At 26.4% G+C, this 24,736-nt stretch overlaps 3 protein-coding genes across 10 annotated transcripts in view; 1 reads left to right on the top strand and 2 right to left on the bottom strand.

The window, feature by feature from the left end:
• Positions 1-351: 351 nt before the first annotated feature.
• On the bottom strand, positions 352-15,576 carry LOC123266879. 4 transcript variants are annotated; one of them, XM_044731323.1, is made up of 9 exons: positions 15,328-15,576; positions 15,078-15,145; positions 14,851-14,903; positions 9,399-9,622; positions 4,419-4,577; positions 2,713-2,950; positions 1,883-2,176; positions 1,023-1,283; positions 353-691 (listed from the first exon to the last, which is right to left on the bottom strand). In XM_044731323.1, the coding sequence occupies exons 2-8, from the start codon at positions 15,116-15,118 to the stop codon at positions 1,069-1,071; spliced, it is 1,224 nt and encodes a 407-aa protein (XP_044587258.1). In that variant the 5' UTR covers positions 15,119-15,145; positions 15,328-15,576; the 3' UTR covers positions 353-691; positions 1,023-1,068. The 4 variants fall into 4 exon arrangements, with proteins under 4 accessions (XP_044587256.1, XP_044587258.1, XP_044587257.1 ...); XM_044731322.1 differs by having other exon boundaries at positions 15,078-15,576; XM_044731324.1 differs by having other exon boundaries at positions 14,851-14,995; positions 15,078-15,575.
• LOC123266888 (regulator of microtubule dynamics protein 1-like) lies at positions 10,043-19,578 on the top strand. Of its 2 annotated transcripts, none has more exons than XM_044731340.1 (4): positions 10,043-10,221; positions 17,848-18,036; positions 18,150-18,398; positions 18,925-19,578. In XM_044731340.1, exons 1-4 carry the CDS (start codon positions 10,195-10,197, stop codon positions 19,270-19,272), a joined length of 813 nt encoding a protein of 270 aa, XP_044587275.1. In that variant the 5' UTR covers positions 10,043-10,194; the 3' UTR covers positions 19,273-19,578. The 2 variants fall into 2 exon arrangements, with proteins under 2 accessions (XP_044587275.1, XP_044587274.1); XM_044731339.1 differs by lacking the exon at positions 10,043-10,221 and adding an exon at positions 17,390-17,624.
• A 590-nt stretch (positions 19,579-20,168) lies between these two features.
• Positions 20,169-24,736, bottom strand: part of LOC123266880 (protein Wnt-7b-like) — a 43,985-nt gene continuing 39,417 nt past the window's right edge. For 2 of the 4 annotated variants that reach the window (XM_044731327.1, XM_044731325.1), the window contains exons 3-8: positions 24,411-24,525; positions 24,281-24,352; positions 24,086-24,173; positions 23,503-23,688; positions 22,160-22,478; positions 20,169-20,914 (exon numbers count right to left, since the gene is read on the bottom strand). In XM_044731327.1, coding sequence (XP_044587262.1) covers positions 20,763-20,914; positions 22,160-22,478; positions 23,503-23,688; positions 24,086-24,173; positions 24,281-24,352; positions 24,411-24,525 — 932 coding nt within the window. In that variant the 3' untranslated portion in view covers positions 20,169-20,762. The remainder of the gene's footprint in view (positions 20,915-22,159; positions 22,479-23,502; positions 23,689-24,085; positions 24,174-24,280; positions 24,353-24,410; positions 24,526-24,736) is intronic. The other 2 variants (XM_044731326.1, XM_044731328.1) reach the window with 2 other exon arrangements.

Genomic DNA, 24,736 nt, shown 5'->3' with positions numbered 1-24,736 from the left:
CTTTAGTTGCGTAGATAAAAATTATGCACGATATTTAAATTGCGAAGATTTCGTACAAATATAGAGCTGAAATTTAGTTTTAAAAATTGTGGGTTAGAAATTTTTTTTACTGACTTACCGTCGGTAAAAATTCATTTTATCATAGGTCGATAATTTTAAGAGGAAATTTTTTTACAGGTTGATAAAAAAACTTACCGGATGTCAGAGAAAATTCTTACCGATTGTCGGTAATAATTTTTTTTTATATTAAAATTTAAAATATTTTATTTAAAAAATTGTAACAAAAAATTTCTGTTTTAATTTTTTGACATTCAAATTGTGAAAAAAATATTTGCAACTTTTTTTGAGATTTAAAAAAATTATTTTGTTGAAAAAAATTTTCACTGGCAGTCGATAATAATAACAAATTTTACAAAAAAATTTGGCTGCGTTCAGGTTTACTAAGTTCTGAGCAGGGCTGACTTTATCTACCAATAAAATTAATTTTAAACACACTTAAATAAATATACCTTGCATTGTTTTATTATAGATTTGTAAAAAAAAAATAATATAGTTGATTTAAGTTGTTGCTACAAGACGTGCTCGGATCTGCTAAGAACTTAGTAAACTTGAACGCAGCCATTTAAAGCCATTAATTTAAAGAACTGGAATGAAAGATAGAAAATTTTGCCGTCGATAAAAATATTTTTTACTGACAAATTAATTAACCATGGTTGATTAATTAATTAAAAAATTAATTCATCAATTAAATAATTAATGAATTAATTGAATAATTGATTAGTTGATTAATTTATTAAACAATCAATTACTTAATTAATTTATTAAGTAATTGATTAATCAAGTAGTTAAATAATTGATTGGTTAATTAATTTATTAAACAATTAATTAGTTACTTAATTTACTAAATAATTAATTAGTTAATTAATTTGTTAAATTATTAATTATTTAATTAATTAATTTATTAAATTATTAATTAGTTAATTAATTAATCATCTGTTTAGCCGGTAAAAAATATTTTTGACTGGACAAAAAAATAGTATTTTATGTTTTTTTGTTCTTGCTTCCGAGTCAGAAGCACACCGACGGTCGGTAAAGCCCAGTGTACCCACAGAGCCGCGCTCTTAAAGCCGGTAATAAAATGGCTGCTGCTGATAAGTTGTCTTGCAATTGTGAGCACTCGCAGATTAACATGTACATTTTGTCTCCTTGAGACATTGACTTGTGAAGTGTGATCCGCTTCAGTCCTACGGACTTTGGGAGATACCGATAAATCATCCTTGCTCCTGTAATGTAAATAATAATAATAATAATAATAATAATAATAATAACAATAATAATTATAATTTTAGAAATGAATAATTACAAATTAATAAAATAATAAATTGATGAATAATAATAATAATTATAAATGATATTAATGATAACCGACAGTCGGTAAGTTAATTTATAACAATAAAAATTCTAGAAATAAATAATAATCCCTGATAGCCATCTTAACTTACTTTTATTCAATCTACTGCCGAAATTTGTAGCCAACTTGATGAAAAAGTTGCAAACCAAACGTTTTAGTTAAGTTGTCTACAAGTTACAGTGCAATTTGACGTCAAGACTTGCAGTACAAGTATTTTATTCAAGTTGTAGTAAAATTGTAGTACAATTTAACTAAAAGTTCGGTGTTAACTTGTATTCAAATTGGGGCTGTAAATTGCATTCAATTTGTTTACAACTATTGTACTATAAAAATTTACGGCAAACTTGATGTCAAGTTAACTGTAACTGCTGAAATGCAACTACTTTTAATCAAAGCGTGGCTATCAGGGATAAATTATTAAATTATATTTAGAATTACCGACAGTCGATAAGTTAGTTAAAAAATTTTTACCGGTCCAATAGAGCCAATTTTGCTCAAATTTGAGACTATCATCGCCCTCAAAGACTTTAAAAATGGAAACGATGTATCCAGTGGACGGGATTGGTGGTCTGCCACCAGGAGGCTCCAATGGCGGCCTGGCTATCGTCGCGACTTCATTGAACAAGTCTAATGTGTGACTCGCAGCGTAACGGAGATCTCGTGGGTCAAATTTTCGTAGTGCTGCGCATTGGACTTCTTGATAAAAATCCGCGGGGTCAGTGTTGTGCTTGTTTATTAAATAATATGTTATAAATGGAAAATCCGCTGGAATAAAATAAAATTAAAGTTATTATTAATTTAAAACTAAGAAAAAAATTTTTTTCTTTAATATTAGTGAAGAGTTTTCAATTTTTAGGTTAGTTGACAGTTTTATTGTAATTATAGAATTTAATGTGCGCGCGCAAGCAAATAAAGTTAGCCGACAGCTGTCAAATTTTAAAATTATTTTTAATAATTTAATTTTTGTAATTATAATTTTTTTTTGTTTAATTTCATATTAAGAAATTTATCAAAATTATTAGTGTAATTTTTGTTGAAATTTTATATTATAATTATTTAATAAAAAAAATTGTTTTATAATTTTTAGCAGTGAATTTTTTATAAGAAAATTTTTTTTTTAATTCTAAATGTGCAAATTAAAAAAAATTGATAATGGAAATTTTTTAAAATATTTTTTTATTGTTTTTTAAATATAAAAATTTAAAAAAAATGTCAACTGTTAGTTTTCAGTATAAAAATTTCTTATTAGATTAATGTTTCAGATTTGTGAGATTAAGTGAATATTAAATAAAAAATGTTACCGTTCCGCTCCATGTTGGTCAACAAAATGCTCTGAGTCGCAGATGGCGCTATCTCTGCAATCAGTTCAGCAGCGGTATCCCGCTGCAGAACGAGCGGCATTGCAATTGGTGACTCCACGATAGGATCTAGCGGCTCCAAAGGTGTCATCAAGTGTGCCAAGACACATTGTTTTGGATCTTCGACTTCCAACACCGATAGCGGACTTCCTGGCTTCTTTTTATCTGCTATTGGCGCGTGCTATAAATACAACATTTTTGAGCCAATACTCCCCGTAAGTTATTACATACCCTATAACATTAGTTTTTTTTTTATAATTAATTCAATTTTTTTTTAGGCTGCATTCGAAAATGCTCTATCTCTAGAGACATAATTAAGAAATGAACTTGTATCTCGTGAACTATTGACATTTTTGACGATATAAGCTCATCCCGATGTTACACTCATCGAGACCTTTCATTTGAGTACCCACATCTATTTTTCATATATTTTATATATTTATATATATTATATATATGTAAATATGAAAAATATATCAAAAATGCATGTGGGTACTCGAATGAAAGGTCTCGAGGTGTGTAACATCGAAATGAGTTTATATCTTATAAAATGTCAATAATTGAGAAATGACCTTGTATCTCGTGAACTATTGACATTTTTAACGATATAAGCTCATCCCGATGTTACACTCATCGAGACCTTTCATTTGAGTACCCACATCTATTTTTCATATATTTTATATATTTATATATATTATATATATGTAAATATGAAAAATATATCAAAAATGCATGTGGGTACTCGAATGAAAGGTTTCGAGGTGTGTAACATCGAAATGAGTTTATATCTTATAAAATGTCAATAATTAAGAAATGACCTTGTATCTCGTGAACTATTGACATTTTTAACGATATAAGCTCATCCCGATGTTACACTCATCGAGACCTTTCATTTGAGTACCCACATCAATTTTTCATATATTTTATATATATATATATATATATATATATATATATATATATATATATATATATATATATGTATATGTGAAAAATATATCAAAAATGCATGTGGGTACTCAAATGAAAGCTCTTGATGAGTGTTACATCAGGGTGAGCTTACATCTTTAAAAATATCAATAATTAAAAAATGACCACCTTGTATCTCGTGAACTATTGACATTTTTAACGATATAAGCTCATCCCGATGTTACACTCATCGAGACCTTTCATTTGAGTACCCACATCAATTTTTTATATATTTTATATATTTATATATATTATATGTATATGTATATATGAAAAATATATCAAAAATGCATGTGGTTACTCAAATGAAAGCTCTTGATGAGTGTAACATCGGGATGAGCTTATATCTTTTAAAGCGTCAATAGTTAAGAAAATACAGTGCAATTTAATAAAAGTCATTATTTAAAATAGTCATATGATAAAATCGGTTTTTTTTTTTAGTCATTGCAAAGGTCTTGATTTGAATTTGTGAATTTTCAATTTATTTATTTAGGCTGCATTCGAAAATACTTAAATTATAATTATTATTATGCGATTTTTTTATCACTTATTAATTTCAAAAAAAATTTTTAATTATTTTCAATGATAAATAATATTTATATATTTTAAAATTGTAACCTAAGAAATTTTTATTGAAAGAAACATAAAAAAAAAAATAAAAGAAGAAAATGATAAATTACCGGAACACCAGCAGGAAGAAAACGCTCGACAGAAGCCAAAGGAATGATAAAACAGTCACGATCGAGAGTCGCTAGTGATATTGGCTCTCCTCTTGGGGGACTATTACCAGAAACTACCAACGGAGTGTATATTCCTCCCGTCCTCCCACTGAATGACACCTACAATCATAAAAGTTGCATTAATATCTCCTTTCCGAGATTAAATAATGAAAATATAAAGATGTAAAAGCCCGGATATTTTGTTGGAGAAACACCCGGTGAGCTGGATATACTCTGGTGAAGATTTTAGATTCACCTCGACGAGGTAAAAGCGTTGAGGCTTACCATCATATGAATATTTAAACGAGTTCACGTGTACATAAACTTTACGATCCATGTAATGGTACATATATATATATGTGCAAGTCATACGGCTATGTAGAATAGATTACATGCTATAACTACACAACACTATCGAGTCGATAAAATCTACGAGCAACTCGGTGAGTTATTATGACACACTACAGATAAATGTCCTTTGAAATTTATTTATTTCACTTACTTTTAAGTTTTTGGGCCAATCTTTTTTAATGAGATAAAATTTTAATCATAATAATAATAAAATTTCAAGTGAAGATTTTTATATAAATTTTATCATTATTGGAAAGTTTCGTAAATCTATTAAAAATTCTATTATTAATAAAAAATTCTATTGATTGGTTAAAATTTTATAAATAGAATATTCCATTAGTCTATTAAAATTCCATCATTAATGGAATTATTGTTAATAGTCCAATAATCCATTCAAGTTTTATTATGAATATAATTTTCTATTAGTCCATTAAAATTTCATTATTAATGGTCCATTAATATAATGAAATTTCATTATTAATGGAATTGTTATTATCAGAGTTGTTATTATCATTAAACTGTAATTATTAAAAAAATCTATTGATCCATTAATAATCTATTATTAATAAAATACTCCACTAATCCGTTAAAATTCCATTATTAATGGAATTATTATTAATAATCCATTAATTTATTAAAATGTAATTGTTAAAAAAATCTTCCATGGATCTATTAATATTCTATTATTAATGGAGTATTCCATTAGTCTATTAAAATTCCACTACCAATATAATTATTATTAATGGTCCATTTATCCATTCAAATTCTATAAATACAAAATTTCTATAAATCCATTAAAATTTCATTATTAATGGAAGTATTTTTAATAATCCATTAATTCATTGAAATATTATTATTAAAAAAATTTTGTATTGATCTATTAATATTTTATTATTAGTAAAATATTCCATTAGTCTATTATAATTCCATTATTAATGGAATTATTATTAATAATCTAGTAATTCATTGAAATGTGTTTATTAAAAGTCTTCTTTTGATCCATTAATATTCTATTGTTAATAGAATGTTTAATTAGTCTATTAAAATTCCATTATTAATAGAATTATTATTAATGGTCTATTTATCCATTCAAGTTTTATAAATAAAAATTTTTTTATTAATCCATTAAAATTCCATTATTAATAGAATATTCTAATGGTCTATTAAAATTCCATTATTATTAGAATTATTCATATTAGTCCATTAATCCATTAAAACTCTATAATTAATGGAATTATTATTAATAATTTATTAATTCATTGAAATGTAATTATTAAAAAAAATTTTCTATTCATCTATTCATATTGTTCTATTATTAGTAAAATATTCCATTAGTTTAATAAAATTCCATTACTAATGGAAGTATTATTAATAATCCATTAATTAATTAAAATGTAATTATTAAAAGTCTTCTTTTGATCCATTAATATTTTATTATTAAAATAATATTCCATTAGTCTATTAAAATTTCATTATTAATAGAATATTTCAATAGTCTATTAAAATTCCATTGTTATTAGAATTATTTATATTAGTCCATTAATCTATTAAAATTCCATTATTAATGGAATTTTAATTAATTATTAAAAAAATTTTTTATTCATTTATTAATATTCTATTATTAATAAAATATTCCATTACTCTACTAAAATTCCATTATTAATAGAATTATTATTAATAGTCTATTAATTCATTGTAATATAATTATTAAAAAAAATTTATTGATCCATTAATATTCTATTATTAGTCGAATATTCAATTAATCTATTAAAATTCCATTATCAATAGAATTATTATTAATGGTCCATTTATCCATAAGTAACAATTTTTTATTATTCCATTAAAATTCCATTATCAATGGAATTATTATTAATAGTCTATTGATTTATTATAATGTATTGATTAAAAAAAATTTTCTATTGATCTATTAATATTCTATTAATAATAAAATATTCCATTATTTTATTAAAATTCCATCACTAATAGAATATTCAATTAGTCCATTAAAATTCCATTATTAATGGAATTATTATCAATAGTCTATTGATTTATAAAAATGTAATTATAAAAATAATATTCTATTAATCCATTAAAATTTCATTGTTAATAAAATATTCTATTAGTCCATGAAAATTCTATTACTAATAGAAAATTTATTAAACTTATTAATACATTATTTCTAATTAAATAAATATCAATAGTCGATTAATCTAAAAAAATTCTATTATTAATAGAAAATATCTATTAATCAAAAAAAAAAATATAATAGACTTTTTTTGTAGAAAATCAAATTTTGTCGTATCTTAGTTTAGCTAAAATTTGAAGAAAATCGTGATTATTATTGAACAAGACTAGACTATTAAATTTAACTCATCTTTGAACTTGACCAAGCTAACGGCAATGAGAATAAGTGTAACAAGTTTCATTAAGCCACCGAGAATTGAGAGCCGTACAGTAATAGCGTTATTATTAGAAACTGAGGTCAACTTAAAACTTTAGAACCTCAATTAAAAAACTAAGCAAAAGTGATAAGTAAAATCATAATTAAGGACAATTTAAAAAGTTGTCAGGAAGATTTATATTTGTTCCGAGAGACAAAAATAGACTGAATCGTTAATTTAAACACACACGGAACTAATCGATTTCAGATCTGTGAATTATCCAAGATTGTCACGTAGTTCTAAAAAAAAATGGCCCTTTTATTTTTAGGATTTACATTACCTAACTCGCTTGGAAACATAATAATCATTCGATATAATCTATATATCGCGTGCCTAATGCCAAAAGGGCGTATTACAGCAGTTATATAGGGCTTTATGCCAAAAGGGCGTATAAAAAAATTTTTTTTTGCCATTCTTTCTAGAATCGCTCGAAATGTAAAGATCTGCAGAAAAAAAATTTTTGACGTACTAACGCCAAAAGGGCGTATCTTAAGATATACGCCCTTTTGGCTTTAGGACATTTTCGGGCTAAAGCCAAAAGGGCGTATAAAAAAAAATCAGGATTTTTCAAAATTTCGAAAAATAGTCTTCAAAATTGTTCGGAGAAAATTTTTTAAAAGTCAACATTTCCGATGGTAGTAACTTCAAATTTTCATCATCTTGGACAGACCAATGATTAAAAAATCATATGAATTAAAAATTTTTTCGCGTACTAAAATGTTCATATTTTTTATAAATTTCTTTTTTTTTTTTTCAGACAGAAAATGTAAAAGATGCACGTATAGAAGGTGCAGGAATTGTACCCCAATAAACTTTCCGTATTTTGATATTAGTTTTTTCTAGTATTTTTTAACTTCGAATTATTATAATAATTCCTTGCCCGCAATAGCTGCAATAAAAGATATATTTTTGTTTAATTGTATACTTTAAGCGCAAGCGTAGGTATGCTCTACTCGCCTAAAAATTCAAACCACCGATTCCGTTGCGTAAAATTGGTGTTAAAATCCATAATATGTATGCATAGAATGAAAAACACCTTAACGGGAAGTTAAAAATTATACGCCCTTTTGGTTTTAGATCACTAAATTTTCAGTGTACTAAATCCAAAAGGGCGTATAACTTGAGACATACGCCCTTTTGGCTTTGGAAATTTTTTTTTCATTTTTAGGCTTAGAACATGTTTACAAAAGGATTGGCACCAAAAAAAAAAATTATACGCCCTTTTGGCATTAGGCACGCGATATGTAACTTAATCTTTATATCAGACGCGCTTTATGCGACAGACGTGCAATGCTGCATAATAATCTTTTTAAGCACGACTTTTGTAGTTTATATACCACAAAATCATTACACTTCATACATATATTATGATTATCATAAAAAAAAGTAAAAATAATTTTTATACACTGATAGAAGGATTTTTTTATATTAAATAAGCTTTATTAACTGTTAATAAATGATTTTTTAACGTAGAATTTAATTATTTATTAGACGATTTATTAAATGTTAATAAATATTTGTTAGTTAAAAAATATTATTAACTATTAATAAATGTACTTTCCTCCCAAATAAATATTTATTAAATGTTAAAAAATATTTATTAAAATTTAATAATTGTCTTCAAATAAATTAAATTATTAATAGTTAATAAATCCTTCTATTTAGAAAATTTAATTTCCTATAAAAAAGGTCCTTATAAATTTTTCCCTCTAATTTTTTCTTCAAAATTTGAATTTAAAGCTCAAAAATTAAACTATAGATATCCCTAGTTTTAAAAAGTTTAAAAAGTTATTTTTGCCTAAAGTATTAATACAAAAAAATAAAAATCCTTTTTTACAGAGAATTAAATTCCCTACAAAAAAGGTCTCACAAATTTTTCATACCTTTAATATTTAATCCAGTATTTTAATTTTTTAATTAAAATTTTTAAAAAATTCATTTGCACAATAATAGACCTGACTTAAAATTAAAATTCTGGCTTAAATATTGAAGAAACAAAAAAATTATAAGAAACTTTATTTAGAGACTAAAATTTCTGATAAAATAGGTCTTTTATAATTTTTTTATCTCTAATATCAAGAAGAATTAAAACTAAAAGAACAAAAAAAAGAGGAATAAATCAGAGTTAAAAAAATAAATCGATACATACCTGTCTGGAAGCAGTGGGAGTGGGAGGTTCCGAGATGTCCTTGATCTGATTGCTCTGTTTCCGTTTGGTTCCAAGATTAATATTGATATTACCACTATTATTATTGCTAACATTATTATTGTTCCCAGCAGTGTTGATGTTCCCGCCGCCCCATTTTACCACATGAGAAGAGGAACTCCTCCTGGGTCCAGGACCAATCCGTTCCGCGGGTTCCTCGACGGCACCTGACGGCGGAGAAAGAAACAGATGAGTTCTGTACGCGTGAGTAGGGTGGTCGTCCATCGGAGAGTATCCGAATTCCCGGCTTCTTCTGATTGGACCGCGGCCTCCCGCGGTTCCGATACTCGGGCGAATTCCGAGCCTGGCGCCCCCTGGCCCGAGAACACTTGTTCCGCTTGTTCCTGTAGAAGCGCAGGGACCGTAAACGCCCGTAATGCCGGTGCGTGTTTCACCGCTCGAAGCTTTCTCGGCACTAAAGTTCTTGCGGAACATCAAATTCATTGTGGTACGTTTTATTTTTATTATTTATTTTTATTTTTATTTAATGCGTAAATTTCTATTTTTAATTACAAAACTCCCGGCGATTTATTTTACGAGCGAGCCAAGGCCACATTTTTTAAATTTTTTCACTCTAAAATTGGCACCCGATATTGCTCGTCATTAACAACAACAATTATTATTAATATTGTTTTTATAACAATTGTTTGCAATGTCAAGGGTCGGATTGCTCGATAAGTTTTTATTATTTAAAACCCGGTTTTGTTTATAAAGTTACGTCGATAAGGATTTAATATTTATGAAGACAAGTCACTTAAGAAGAAAGGTGAGTTTTTCTTTTCTTTTTAAGTTTTAGTTTTAGTTTTTTAAAGTTAGGGTTGGATAGTTATTTATTTAAAGTTGTAAAAAAGGACTATTGAGGATGTTGGCCAGTAGCTACCTGGACGAGGAACGTCCTCGTACTGAGAAACACTCGTCGCGACTCTCAGGTTAATTTAAAAAGTGGGGAAACTCACGTGGTCGATTTACGTTAGACCTTCGTCTGACAATCAGACCTCGAGATGCGTTCAAAGATAATTTATAGAGCTTTTACTGGAAAATTTTTTAGGGATTTTTTATTGTTTTAAAAAAAATTTTTTAAGGGAATTTATTATTATTATTATTATTACTAGCAACCTTGTGACTATGTGACTGCCGTAGTGAGCTATAAATAAATAAAATTTTGGTTTATTAAAGAGGATTTTGTTAAATTGCACTGTATTTTTTTAAATATTGAGATTTTTAAAGATATAAGCTCATCCTGATGTTACACTCGTCAAGAGCTTTCATTTGAGTACCCACATGCATTTTTTATATATTTTTTATATATACATATATATAATATATATTTTAAAGATATAAGCTCATTCCGATGTTACACTCATCAAGAGCTTTTATTTGAGTACCCACATGCATTTTTGATATATTTTTCATATATATATATATATAATATATATGAAAAATTGATGTGGGTACTCAAATGAAAGGTCTTCATGAGTGTAACATCGGGATGAGCTTATATCTTTGAAAATGTTAATAGTTCACAAGATATAAGGTCATTTTTTAATTATTGATATTTTTTAAGATATAAACTCATTTCCATGTTACACTCATCGAGACCTTTCATTTGAATACCCACATGTCATTTTTTATATATATTCATGTATATGGTATTTGGGAAATATATAAATATATAAAATATATGTGAAATTGATGTGGGTACTCAAATGAAAGGTCTTCATGAGTGTAACATCGGGATGAGCTTATATCTTTAAAAATGTCAATATTTCACAAGATACTAGGTCATTTCTTAATTATTAACATTTTTTAAGATATAAACTCATTTTGATGTTACACTCATCGAGACCTTTTATTTAAGTACCCACATGGCAATTTTTGTATATTTTATATATATGGTATTTGTGAAATATATAAATATATAAAATATATGTGAAATTGATGTGGGTACTCAAATGAAAGGTCTTCATGAGTGTAACATCGGGATGAGCTTATATCTTTAAAAATGTCAATATTTCACAAGATACTAGGTCATTTCTTAATTATGCACCTAGAAATAGAGGCCACAAAATTTTTCTTATTCTTTTAATAAAATAAATTTAATCCGATAAAATAAACATTAACCAAGGATTGTTAGTCACTGTTAATATAAGTCACATACAATCCCTGGAGATTTGAAACAACCGAGTAAACTCGACAATAACTTGACAACTCATAAATGTCCTTACGTGTATATAATATACATCATATTTCCGAGCTTTTCTCTCCGTTATAATAATATTATTATTATAACTCAATAATAGCGTACATAAATTTATAATAATACGTAAATATTATAATCCACCCTTAGAGACATATTACGTATATATTTGGCAAGAGTGTGAAAACTAAAATAAATTTATTTAATAATAGATCAGTACTGTAAATACTTATAAATACCACAAGGTTTTTATAACAACTTTTGTAATTCATCTGAATAATTAACTTACTTATTTTTATCATATTCAACAAAAATAGTTTTTTTTTTTTATTTTATCTAGTGTTAAAGTTTTAGGATAAATTTATTTCCCTTGAGACTTTAATATTGATCATGTTAAAGTTTAATTAAAATTTTATAAATTGTAATAATAATTTAAAAAATTATTCTGATATCAACATTCAAAATTTTTTTAATTAATTAATTTTTTAAAATAATAATAATAATAATAATCTTCAGTTTTTAAAATTATTATTATTATTATTATTATTTTCGAACTTAAATTTAAATCTTAAATAATAATAATAATAATAATAATAAATTTTTGTAATTAATAAAAAAAAATTATTAAAAAATTTAAACAGCGGAAGTAATAAAAAAAAAAAAAATTGAAACTTTTTTTCAGTATTTGAAAACTCAACAAAACAATGTCATGCATTTTAAAAGCTTTTAAGTCAAGAGCTTATATTTGCAGCTTTGTTTAAATCTACTTCTGTAAAGCTTTCAATGCTTTGAGATATTTATATTTTTATTTGAAAGTTAAAAAATAAAATAAAATAAAATAGTGAGGATTGTTGATTATAAAGCGACAGATAATGATTCTTTGATTCTTATTTATAGTTAGATACTTTGACAGAATAATAAATGACTAAAATATAGAAGAGAAGAGAATAATAATATGAGGTGTATTATTAAAAGCTATTGAACTGTACTGTATCACAAAGCTCAGTTTACGAGCTTTCAAGTCACGGTGTTACGGTCAAGGTAAAATAAATGTATGAGCTGAGTTCAATGGCGGAGATGGCCTCGTTGATATACATATCACAATATATTGCTATATGCTTAGTCACGAGAGACTAATCAAAAAAATTGGCTGTGCTCATTTCGGATTTTTTAAACTTACGAGATTCCAAACGGAGATTTATATTACTTCCGGCGAGTGACATTTTGGCAAGCTTACATTTATTTATACTGATAATAAAAAAAATGAATTGATTTTTAAAGTACCTATTAAATATCACGCTCGATTAAATTATTCCAAAGTTCCAGGATTTTATTTTTATTTATTTTCCGGAAAATCTTTCAATATTGTTTTTAAGAATTTATTTTAAAAAAATTGGATTTTTGTCAAAATTTTTAATTTTGATTTTTGGGTCAAATATTGAAAATTAAAAATAATTTTTTAAAAAATTATTTTAATTTTAATTAAAAAATATTTTTATTTTTTAAAAATAATTTTTTATAAAAATTTTGTCCCAAGTTTTCAAAAGTTCAAAATTTTATTTTTGGCTAAAATATTAAAAATTGTAAAAAAAAAAATGAGAAACTTTTTTTGTAAAAAATTAAATTAACTACAAAAAAAATCCTATTTTGAAAATACTCAAATTTATTATTATTTAATGATATAATTAAAACGATAACAAAAAAAAATTGATAAATACGAGTTTAAGTGTGACCTTAACCAGACTCTATCACTTCCCGTTGGCGAGTTGCCGGGTACGATAAATAAATAGTTTAATATCCAACTTGTAGCTCTTCTAACTTCCAAAAAGTAAATGTCACTTTAAATCCTCCACTTGGAATAAATAATTAACATTATTTAATAATTTTAATAAGAGCTTTTGTGATAAGAGCGTGAGATAAATTAATTTTAATTTTTTATAAAATTCTTTAAACTTCTTTCAAAAATTACCAAAAGTCCATCATAATCAAAATTTAATTTATATAATTAATCATTGTAATTATTTTAAGAGCTTGTTAATTAATTCAGCTTCATTAATCATGTCTAATTATCAACTATTTTTAACATTATTTTTTATTAATTACAATCTTAATTTAAATTTTTGGCAATAGTTCAAATTATTACATAATTATGTCTAAAAAATTTTATTGGGTAATTATTAGTATTATTAATTACCCAGATAAATTTTTTATTTTACATTTTGTTCTAATATTAAATTTCATGAATAATTATCAATATTATTAAGAGAATAAGCAAAATTTTGTGGCCAGTGTATTAATATGATAAAATGGGTTTTTTTTTGGTTAAATTTGATAGAAACATAATTAAGAAATGACCTTGTATCTCGTAAACTATTGACATTTTTAAAGATATAAGCTCATCCCGATGTTACACTCATTAATACCTTTTATTTGAGTACTCACATCAATTTTTCATATATTTTATATATTTATGAAAAATATATCAAAAATACCAAGTGGGTTGTTAAATGAAAGGTCTCGATGAGTATGACATCAAAATGAGTTTATATCTTAAAAAATGTTAATAATTAAGAAATGACCTTGTATTTTGTAAACTATTGATATTTTTTAAGATATAAGCTCACATTGACAATACACTCATTGAGACCTTTCATTTGAGTACCCACATCAATTTTTCATATATATTTTATATATTTATATATATATTATATATATAAATATAAATGAAAAATATATCAAAAATACATGTGGGTACTCAAATGAAAGCTCTTGATGAGTATAACATTAAGATGAGCTTATATTTTTAAAATATATATTGTATATATGTATATATGAAAAATATATCAAAAATTCATGTGGGTACTCAAATGAAAGCTCTTGATGAGTGCAACATCAAGATGAGCTTATATCTTTAAAAACTTCAATATTTAAGAAAGTACAGTGCAATTTAACAAAAGTCATTATTTAATAATGCAAAATTTTTTTTTGTATTCGTGTATCAGAACACACTCTTTGCTCGTTGCGCAACTTCACCAATGCCCAAAAAAATAGTTAAATAAACTATTAACAGATGGCGTTTCAGGTAATTTTTTTTAAATTGAATTTATTTAATTATAATTATCAACTGTATTTAAAAAGCACAATTGACCTTTAATAAAAACAAACAAACAGATCAATAATAAATAAATAAATACTTACCGGAGTCATGCAAAGGACACGCGATGTATGCATAACGTGAATCCTTTTGTCCACTAGACATCGTTGCCAATTTGGTCACGTAACGCAAGAATTCGTCATAGAAAAATATAAATGTCGAACGGATTATCTTTGAATATTAATCACTCTATTATTAAAAATTAATAATTATTTTTAAAAAATTCACTTTAATATAAAATAAAATTTATATAAATAGACTCCACACTCACTTTTTCTGTAATTGTGAACTCGAGTACTGGACCAAAGACATTTAACAACCCTTCCAATTAATTGGTCGCTTAATTAGAGCAAAATAAAATAAAATTAATTTAAAAAAATGGAAAAAATAATTTTTTTTCCAGGGTTTGAAAGAGAAAAAATAAATTATTTGGGAATAATTGAGCAAGAGTGGGGAAAATAAAATAATTACGCAAAATATAAAGGATAAAAATTGCGACCCGGCTTCGGGGTGAACTTTACCAGCACTGAGGTAGACTCGGCGGTGATACGAGAAGAGAGAGTGTGTGATATTATCCTGAAGAGCCACGTGAATAAGAGCGAGCAGGCGGATGCTGCAGAAAGATTTTTCGTCTCTGTTCAGATGCGCCGCAGAGCGTTTGTGCGCGAATTCACCCTTCGCGTTCAATGGCCTCCCACCACCCCCCCTGAGAACTACCTAGCCACCCTACTCAAGGCTGTCGCAATGTGCCTGCAGTCGTATGCCGAATAGAAGAGAAGAGGCCCGGCGCAGGTAGTTCTATTCTTCTTTTTATTCATCTATTATGTACATCTATATATGGGTCATTTTGCCCCAGAAGAGTCGGATTAGTTTTAGATTGATTACTTTTAAGGAAAATTTATCTTTTTTTTATGAAAATTTTATTGTTTCAGTCACTGTTACGAAAAAGAACCGAATTTCCTTTCATTTTAAAGCTAACTAAAAAGTACAAAATAATTTAGAGTTTAAAGATAATTAAAGTTTACAACTTTCTTTAATTTTTTAGGATTTTTTCAATGAAATAAATTTTTTTTAGAAAAATTAAATAATGTGCCTTAAAGAAGACATTTCAACAATTAAAATGAGCTATAATAAATTGAATTTTGATATCGGAAAGTTAAAAAAATTAAAAGTTGAAAATAAGATGACTTAATTTTTGCCTATTATGGCAGTTTTTCGAAGTTTTTTTTAATTTTTTAGGATTTTTTCTGTGAAATAAATTTTTTTTAGAAAAATTAATTAATGTACCTTAAAGTAGACATTTAAACAAATAAAATGAGCTATAATAAGTTTACTTTTGACCACGGGAACAATTAAAAAAAAAATGTTAAAATTTTTAAAAGTAAAATTTACCGAAAAATGATATTTTTTCAAAGTAACTTTTGCTTTTTGGGATTTTTTTGGGGAAAAAAATTTTTTTGATAAAAATCAATGAACGTACCTTAAAGAAGATATTTCAACAAACAAAATGAGCTATAATAAATTGAATTTCAATAGCTGGAAGTTAGATAAATAAAAAGTTGAAAATTGAAAAAAATTATTTTTGCCTATTATCGAAGTTTCTTTAACTTTCTTCAATTTTTTAGGATTTTTTCTATGAAATAAATTTTTTTTAGAAAAATTAATTAATGTACCTTAAAGGAGATATTTTAACGAATAAAATAAGCTATAATAAGTGGAATTTTGATAACGGGAAGTTAAAAAAATTAAAAGTTGAAAATAAGATAATTTAATTTTTGCTGATTATCAAAGTTTTCGTGACTTTATTTGATTTTCTAGGATTTTTTTATTGAATAAAATTTTTTTCATGAAAATCAATAAACGTAACTCAAAGAAGACATTCCAACAAATAAAATGAGCTATAATGAATTGAATTTCGATATCTGGAAGTTAGATAAATAAAAAGTTGAAAATTGAAAAAATTGATTTTTGCCTTTTTATTGCAGTTTTTTTAACTTTATTTTTTCAGAATTTTTCCCATGAAATAAATTTTTTTCACAAAAATCAATGCATGTACCTCAAAAAAGGCATTCTAACGAATAAAATGAGCTATAACAATCGGGATTTTGATAACGGGAAGTTAAAAAAATTAAAAGTTGAAAATAAGATAATTTAATTTTTGCTGATTATCAAAGTTTTCTCGAGTTTATTTGACTTTTTGAGATTTTTTTAATAAATAAAATTTTTTTCATGAAAATCAATCAACGTACTTTAAAGCAGACATTTCAATAAACAAAATAAGCTATAACAAGTTGAATTTTAATACCGAGAAATCTAAAAATATCCAAATTTAAATAATATCTATCAATAAAATATTTACAAAAATTAATTTTGTCAAGTAAATTTTCAAAAAAATTCAAGTTATAATTTTTGAAGTCAATTGACAAGCACCCGACTCTTTCTTTAAAATAAATTTCATTTTAATCATTAGTCGAAAAATTAATAAATTCAAATTTCCGCGGTCGATAACTTCCCAACCGTTAGTTTAAAAAACGACTGCAGTGCTACTGCGCACAAGATGGCGGCGCGAGTCCATTTTCAGTCCGCTTCTGCTCAGTCATATCACTTGTCACAACAATTCCAACCAAAACAACTGAGAAATAATATACACTTGTCACTTGTTGATTTTGACACTACAAATTTCAACAATTAATCATTATACAATTACAATAATTAATTAAAAAATAACTGTAACATGATTTTTCAAAGAATCTTACGGCTTGCAAGATCTTATAGCTCCCGTATTTCCTTTAATGGCTTACCGTTCATCTTTTCTAAAGTAATTTTTTTACTTTTTATTCATAAAAAAATTAAATGTCGGAAATAATTATTATTAATAAAAATAATTATTTATTTGTTATAAAATTAATTAATAATGTTTAATAAAATTAATCAAATATTTTCAATAAAATTAATTAACTATTTGATTTTTAATAAAATTAATTAATTAATTTTTTTTTATTATTACTAACATTAATAATTTATTTTTTCTATTTTTTCAGAAATATTTCCCAGTAAAAAAACTTCCAGCTCCATTACCAATAATATCTCTTGGACTTTGGGGCTTTGCAAAAAAAGATGAGCTGGATATAAGCTCTACCAAGTCTAGAAATGCTTTGTTTTCAAAAGTTGACGCGTTGTATGAAAATCGGGAGTATAGCAAAGTGCGGGATATTTTGGATCAACTCAGAGTATGTATATCAGTTTAATTTTTTAAATTAAATATTAAATTTAATTAAATTTAATTTTTAAAATTAAATATTAAAAATTGTAAAATAAATTTTTTTTTTTCTTAATTATTTAGGATTCGAAAGACGTTGAAGTTTTATGGCGACTCGCACGAGCTCTTTATAATATTTCAAAGACAGCTAGTGATGTTGGAGCTAAAAAACTTATTTATGACGCTTATAATCTAATCACTGAAGCTGCTGCTATAGATGACAAGCATTGGGCTGTTCATAAATGGACCGCGATTTTGATTGATAGCAAGACTAATTATGAAGGGATGAAAGAAAAAATTAAAACATTGAATGTTGTTAAGGAACATATGCTGGTAATTATTTATTTTTATAATTAATTAATTAATTTGATTAAATATAAATTGATAAATTTTTAATTAATAAAATTTTTAATAATTAATTTTAGTAAAATTTTTATTAAATAAAATTTTGAATAAATAAGAATTTTAACATAAAAATTTTAACAAAATTTTTAATAATTAATTTTGATAAAAATTTAATAAAAAAATGTTTATAATTAATTTTAATAAAATTTTTAATAATTAATTTTGAACAAATAAAATTTTTAATATAAAAATTTTAACAAAATTTTTAATAATTAATTTTGATATAATTCTAAATAATTAAAATTTTTAATTATTAATTTGAATAAAATATTGATTAAAAAAAATTTTATTAAAATTTTTAATAATTAATTTTGAATGAATAAAATTTTTAACATAAAAATTTTAACAAAATTTTTAATAATTAATTTTGATAAAATTTATAATAATTAATTTTGATAAAGATTTAAAAAAAAAAATTTTAATAAAATTTTTAATAAAAAATTTTAATTTCCAGGCAGCAAGTGAACTAAACCCAAACGACGCAACAACACTGTACATGCTAGGCAACTGGTGTTACTCTGTCGCCGACTTGGCGTGGTACCAAAAGAAAATCGCCTCGGCGATTTTCGGAAAGGTTCCAGACTCCTCTTTCGAAGAAGCGCTGCAGTACCTGGAGGCTGCTGAAAAAGCAGATCCGCTGTTCTACAGCCACAACCTTCTACTCTTGGGGAAGACTTACCTGAAATTGGACCGCAAGGACGAGGCGAAAAAATTCCTGAAGATGACTGCGGAGTTTCCTGCCAAGAACGATGACGATCAGAAAGCCAAGCAGGAAGCCTCCAAGATTTTAAACTCTTTTTAGTTTAGAGTGAATGCTGTGATTGAAGATGAAAGATGAGTGACTGTGATGGTGTCGGTAAGCGAATGTGATTTTTTTTTATTTTTTCATTGAGCGATTTTTTATTTTTTTACTTAGATTATTTTTTTGAGGAAATATTTTTAAAGTAAATCATAAAAATTTTATTTTTTGTTAAAAAAAAAATTAAATATCTAATCTATATTATTAAGAGAGAAACGGGATAGTCATGTGATAAAATCGATTTTTTTTAGTGAAATTTTTATCCTTAGATACATAATTAAGAAATGGCCTTGTATCTCGTGAACTAATGATATTTTTAAAGATATAACCTCACCCCGATGTTACACTCATCAAGACCTTTCATTTGAGTACCCACATCAATTGTTCGTATATTTCATATATCTATATATATTATATATATGTATATATGACAAATATATAAAAAATGCATGTGGGTACTCAAATGAAAGCTCTTGATGAGTGTAACATCGAAATGAGTTTATATCTTAAAAAATGTCAATAATTAAGAAATGACCTTGTATCTCGTGAACTATTGACATTTCTAAAGATATAAGCTCATCTTGACATGACACTTATCAAGACCTTTCATTTGATTACCCACATCAATTTTTCATATATTTTATATATTTATATATATTATATATATGTATATATGAAAAATATATCAAAAATGCAAGTGAGTACTCAAATGAAAACTCTTGATGAGTGTAACATCGGGATGAGCTCAAATTTTTAAAAACGTCAATATTTAAAGAAGTACAGTGCAATTTAACAAACATTATTATTCAATAAAGCAAAATTTTATTTATTTATAATTCACAAGTCTAATATTAAAAAAAAAATTGCTTGAAAAGAAATAATATATCTAAGTAAATTTAAAAATCCCAGAGAAAAATATTTCCTCAAAAATTTAAAAATATTTACTCACGTTTTAAAAACTAAAAATAATATAAATACTAAAACTATACTTATAAGTACAAATTTTAAAAAGAAACACTGTTTACCTAAATAATAATAACAGATTAACAAAATAACCCCAGATAAGAATACAACCCTCGCCCGGCTGAATTCCTTGAAAGTAAAATAAAAAAAAAATTACTTATACTAGTAAACCCAGCAAATAGGATTAGCTTAAGTGGAGACCCACTTTACAAAACACAAAACACAATTAGAAAATCACAGGGATTGTCATACAAAAGTGATTTATTTCTGAGAAATACAATTACACATTACATAGCCGAGTATAATTTAAATTATATGCATTAATAAATAATAAAATAATATTAATAAGTACAGTTGCATTAATTTACGAATTAAAACTATAGGTACATAGAAAAAATAGTAATAATAATTATTACCAGGAATAAAATATAAAGATTATATTAAACGCAATTATTGTACAGCCGTGTCATGAGAAAATTATCGCCGATAATTTTCTAGGTTACATATATAATTATGAAAGCTAGGGTGGATTATTTGCAAGTGTACTCCTCGGTACGCTCTGTACAGGTGTCGCAAAAGACGCGACAGCACCAGTGGAACTTGCATCTGCACTGCCAGGTTTTTGTGTACTGGTGGGTGTTGTATCCTCGGCCACAGCACATTAAATCGCATCCATCTGTCCCTAGGAAAAAAATTATTTATTAAATGAACTAGAATAGAGAACTTAGAGCATTCATTTAATAGCTCAAAATAATGATTAATAATTAGTGGTGACAAATTTTTTAAATTACGGAGTAATTATTGAAAATATTGATGGAAAGTACTTTTGTGATAGGTCATTATGTTTGTTAAGATGACCACTTTAAAGTAGTATCAATGATTTAGAATAAAAAATTTTTTTCATCGAAAAAATCCTAAAAAACTAAAGTTGCTTTTCAAAATTGATGATTTTGAGCAAATTAGACTACTTTACATTTTCATTTAAGATTTTTGGATTGTTTCGTTGATGAAAAGCACTTTTGTTTAGATCATTTTGTTCGTTGAAATGTCTCCTTTAAGGTAATACCAATGATTTTAATGAAAAAAAATTTTTTAATCAAAAAAATCCCAGAAAACTAAAGTTACTTTTCAAAATTAATGATTTCGAGCAAATTAGACTACTTTCGATTTTCAATCACGATTTTCAAATTGTTTTGATGATGGAAAGTACTTTTGTTATAGATCATTTTGTTTGTTAAAATGTCTACTTTAAGTTAGTATGAATGATTTTAATGAAAAAAATTTTTTTCATCAAAAAAATCCCAAAAAACTAACGATACTTTTCAAAACTGATGATTTCGAGCTAATTAGACTACTTTTCATTTTCAATCACGATTTTCAAATTGTTTTGCAGACTAAAACTACTATTGTTATAGATCATTTTGTTCGTTGAAATCTCTACTTTAAAGTAATATCAATGATTTTAATGCAAAAAATTTTTTTCATCAAAAAAATCCCAAAAAACTAAAGATAGTTTTCAAAATTGATGATTTCGAGCGAATTAGACTACTTTTCATTTTCATTTAGGATTATTAGAGTGTTTCGTTAATTAAAAGTACTTTTGTTATAGATCATTTTGTTCGTTATGATGTCTACTTTAAGATCCTTTCATTAATTTTAATGAAAAAAATTTTTTTCATCAAAAAAATCCTAAAAAATTATGAGACAATTTTAGTAAAAAATAAAATTTCACTTTAAAATCCTAAAAAATCAATATTTAAAAAATATTCCACTAAATTCTCTAAGTAACTTTAATTAAACTAAAAAAAAATTAAATCACATTCTTTACACAACCAGTAGAGCGTTTAAACTCTTAAAATTTTTTGAAAAACAAGATTAACTCTTGTCTCGGGTAGATTAAGTCTTTAACAAAAAAAAGTGAAGGTACCTTTGCTAGTTCGATTGCAAGATCTCCCCTGGGTGCCGAGACTTCCTTGAGTTAAGTCCGGCTCGCAATAATTGGGCGAGGGCTGAAGAAAGACGAGCTCACTTCTTTTGGGAATCCTCTTTTGGCTGATCCCAGGTCCGCTGTTAACTTTTGTCCGTTTTAGAATTAGATGCGCTCGTTTTCCGTTTCCGGATTTCTTCAAAGACCTTCGATCTGTCCTGCCATTGGAGCTAATCTCGTTAGGCTTCCCGTGGGACTTTGCCTCGTTCCCCATAATAGGGACCACTTCTATCGATGATTGATCCAGATAATCCGAGTTCTTAAACAAATCAACGCATTGTTAGGCTTTTCTCAATTATTTTCTTTATTCTCATTTTGTTAAAGATTAAGAAATAACAGGATGCGTGGTCTCAATTTATTGTCTTAGCAAACGTATTTGCATACGCAGATATGAACAACTCCCACGCGGATTTAAATTTTTATGGTAGTTTTAATCATCTAGATTTTAAATTATTCTCTTTCTCTTTTAAATTTATTACTAATAATTTACTCCAAAAAAAAAAACTAGAATTTTTTTAAATATCAAATTTTAATTTTAAATATCATTTAATTTCGCGCCAATTTTAAACTAGCGCCATTTTAGAATTATAACGTAACAAAGTCAACAAAATGGCTTCAAAAGTCACTAGAATTTTTTTAAATACTAAATTTTAATTTTAAATATCATTGAATTTTGCGCCAATTATAAACTAGCACCACTTTAGTATTAAAACGTAATAAAGTCAACAAAATGGCTTCCAAAGTCACTACAATTTTTTTAAATACCAAATTTTAATTTTAAATAACTTTAAATTTCGCGCCAATTGTAAATTAGCGCCATTTTAAGATCAAAACGCAACAAAGTCAACAAAATGGCTTCCAAAGTCATTAAAATTTTTTTAAATACTAAATTTGTATTTTCAATATCATTTAATTTCGCGCCAATTCTAAATTAGCGCCACTTTAGTATTAAAACGTAACAAAGTCAACAAAATGGCTGCCAAATTCAACAAAATGGCTTTCATAGTCAACAAAATGGCTTCCAAAGCCAATAGATTTTTTTTAAATACCAAATTTTTATTTAAAACATGTTTAAATTTCGTGCGAATTGTAAATTAGCGCCATTTTAGTATTAAAACGTAACAAAGTCAACAAAATGGTTTCCATAATCAACAAAATGGCTTCTAAAGTCACTAAATTCAATTTTAAACACAAAATATTGATTTAAAAGTCTAAAAATTGATACAATGTTAAATAATACATCATTTGAATACCAAAAAAATTTTTTTAACTATCAATTATACCTGAATTGTCAAAGTAGGGGCCGATGGAGGGGTGATAGCCATGACAGGCCTAGCTCGGTAGTATTTCTTCATCAAAGCGTCCCCAATTTGTCTGAAGTTAGGCAAAGTTCGCCAGCAAGTCCTAACCGTGCAGGAACCCGACACCCCGTGACATTTGCATTCCGTTTGCAGCATGGCCTTAACGATCTGAAACAAAGACCCAATTACTGTCCATTCAATGACAATATAAAAATTAACAATAGCTTTGTTGAATTTATTTAAATTAAAGGCAAAAGAATAAAAATTAATTATCATTCTAAAGAATTAGCAAGAAGAATTGTAAATATAGAGTGAGTTGTAAGTTGTTGTACAACTTGTAACCGATCTCGATTGAGAGATATCCAGTGGCTGTTATACGGTTGGACTAGTATACCTGTTATTATCCGTAAGATCGATTTACAGTGTAATTGAAGGAAATCGTGGCGAATCGTCATTAATGACTCATAACATTGCCATACAAAGCGCAAAATACAATATAAATGTTGAGTGTTTTAGATTTGCCGATAACTATACAAGATTTATTTATTTATTTTGTAAAACTCACCTTTCTTCCGGCCTTGTTGTTATGCAGATTCATCAGACTCCTTGCATCGCCTTCCACCTCCCGAGCGTCGAGGAACCTACGCGCGAACCTAGATTATTCAGACATTTGTTCCAAATAATTGTGTTATTATTTAAAAAAAAAAAAAAAAAAAAAAAAAAAAATGGGTGTTTTAGGTTAAAAAATCTTGTAACTTACCTCATGCCGTAAGTTACGTCCGCAGAACAGCCGCCCCACTCCCATCCGCTAGGTGGAGACGCTTTTCTAGTCCTGGAAAATATTTTAGGGTTAGGATTGAACAATTTTAATTGATAATTTGATTACTTACCTTACAGTAGGCTCGCAGCCGCAAGCCGTGATGTTTCCGCGGCTACAAGCCGCAGTAACTGCGTAAGTCACGCCTGCGGAGCTTATCGCGTAGGTAAATGCGGCTTCTCTGCTTCCTGAAATAAAAAATGTGACAATTGAGTATTTGCGTAGGAAATTTTGTTTAGGATTGTATGCGCTAGTGAGTAATTAACCTTCAGGAGAATTAATTAGCTTTCTACAACCCTCGATACTCTTGTTAATCTTCGACTCTCGCCTCTTTCGAGTTAGCTAATTATTCAACCCTCCCACACTCTGTCGCTGACTAATTTATCATCAGGGACGATT

Source organism: Cotesia glomerata, linkage group LG6 (genome assembly GCF_020080835.1).
Source record: "Cotesia glomerata isolate CgM1 linkage group LG6, MPM_Cglom_v2.3, whole genome shotgun sequence".
NCBI classification, from domain to species: domain Eukaryota; kingdom Metazoa; phylum Arthropoda; class Insecta; order Hymenoptera; family Braconidae; genus Cotesia; species Cotesia glomerata.
Note: the sequence above shows the minus strand (reverse complement) of the source record. Positions and strands in the feature narration are given on the sequence as shown.

Bases quoted from the DNA above. Each gene is read 5' to 3' on its own strand.
- LOC123266879 (XM_044731321.1), bottom strand. From the start codon at position 9,899: ATGAATTTGATGTTCCGCAAGAACTTTAGTGCCGAGAAAGCTTCGAGC. The intron at 2,951-4,418 runs GTAATTTATCAT...TTGTATTTATAG, and splicing joins TTCTTCCTGCTGGTGTTCCG to CACGCGCCAATAGCAGATAA. The intron at 1,284-1,882 runs GTAAAAATTTTT...TTTACATTACAG, and splicing joins AAATTGGCTCTATTGGACCG to GAGCAAGGATGATTTATCGG.
- LOC123266888 (XM_044731339.1), top strand. From the start codon at position 17,541: ATGATTTTTCAAAGAATCTTACGGCTTGCAAGATCTTATAGCTCCCGT. The intron at 17,625-17,847 runs GTAATTTTTTTA...CTATTTTTTCAG, and splicing joins TACCGTTCATCTTTTCTAAA to AAATATTTCCCAGTAAAAAA. The intron at 18,037-18,149 runs GTATGTATATCA...TTAATTATTTAG, and splicing joins ATATTTTGGATCAACTCAGA to GATTCGAAAGACGTTGAAGT.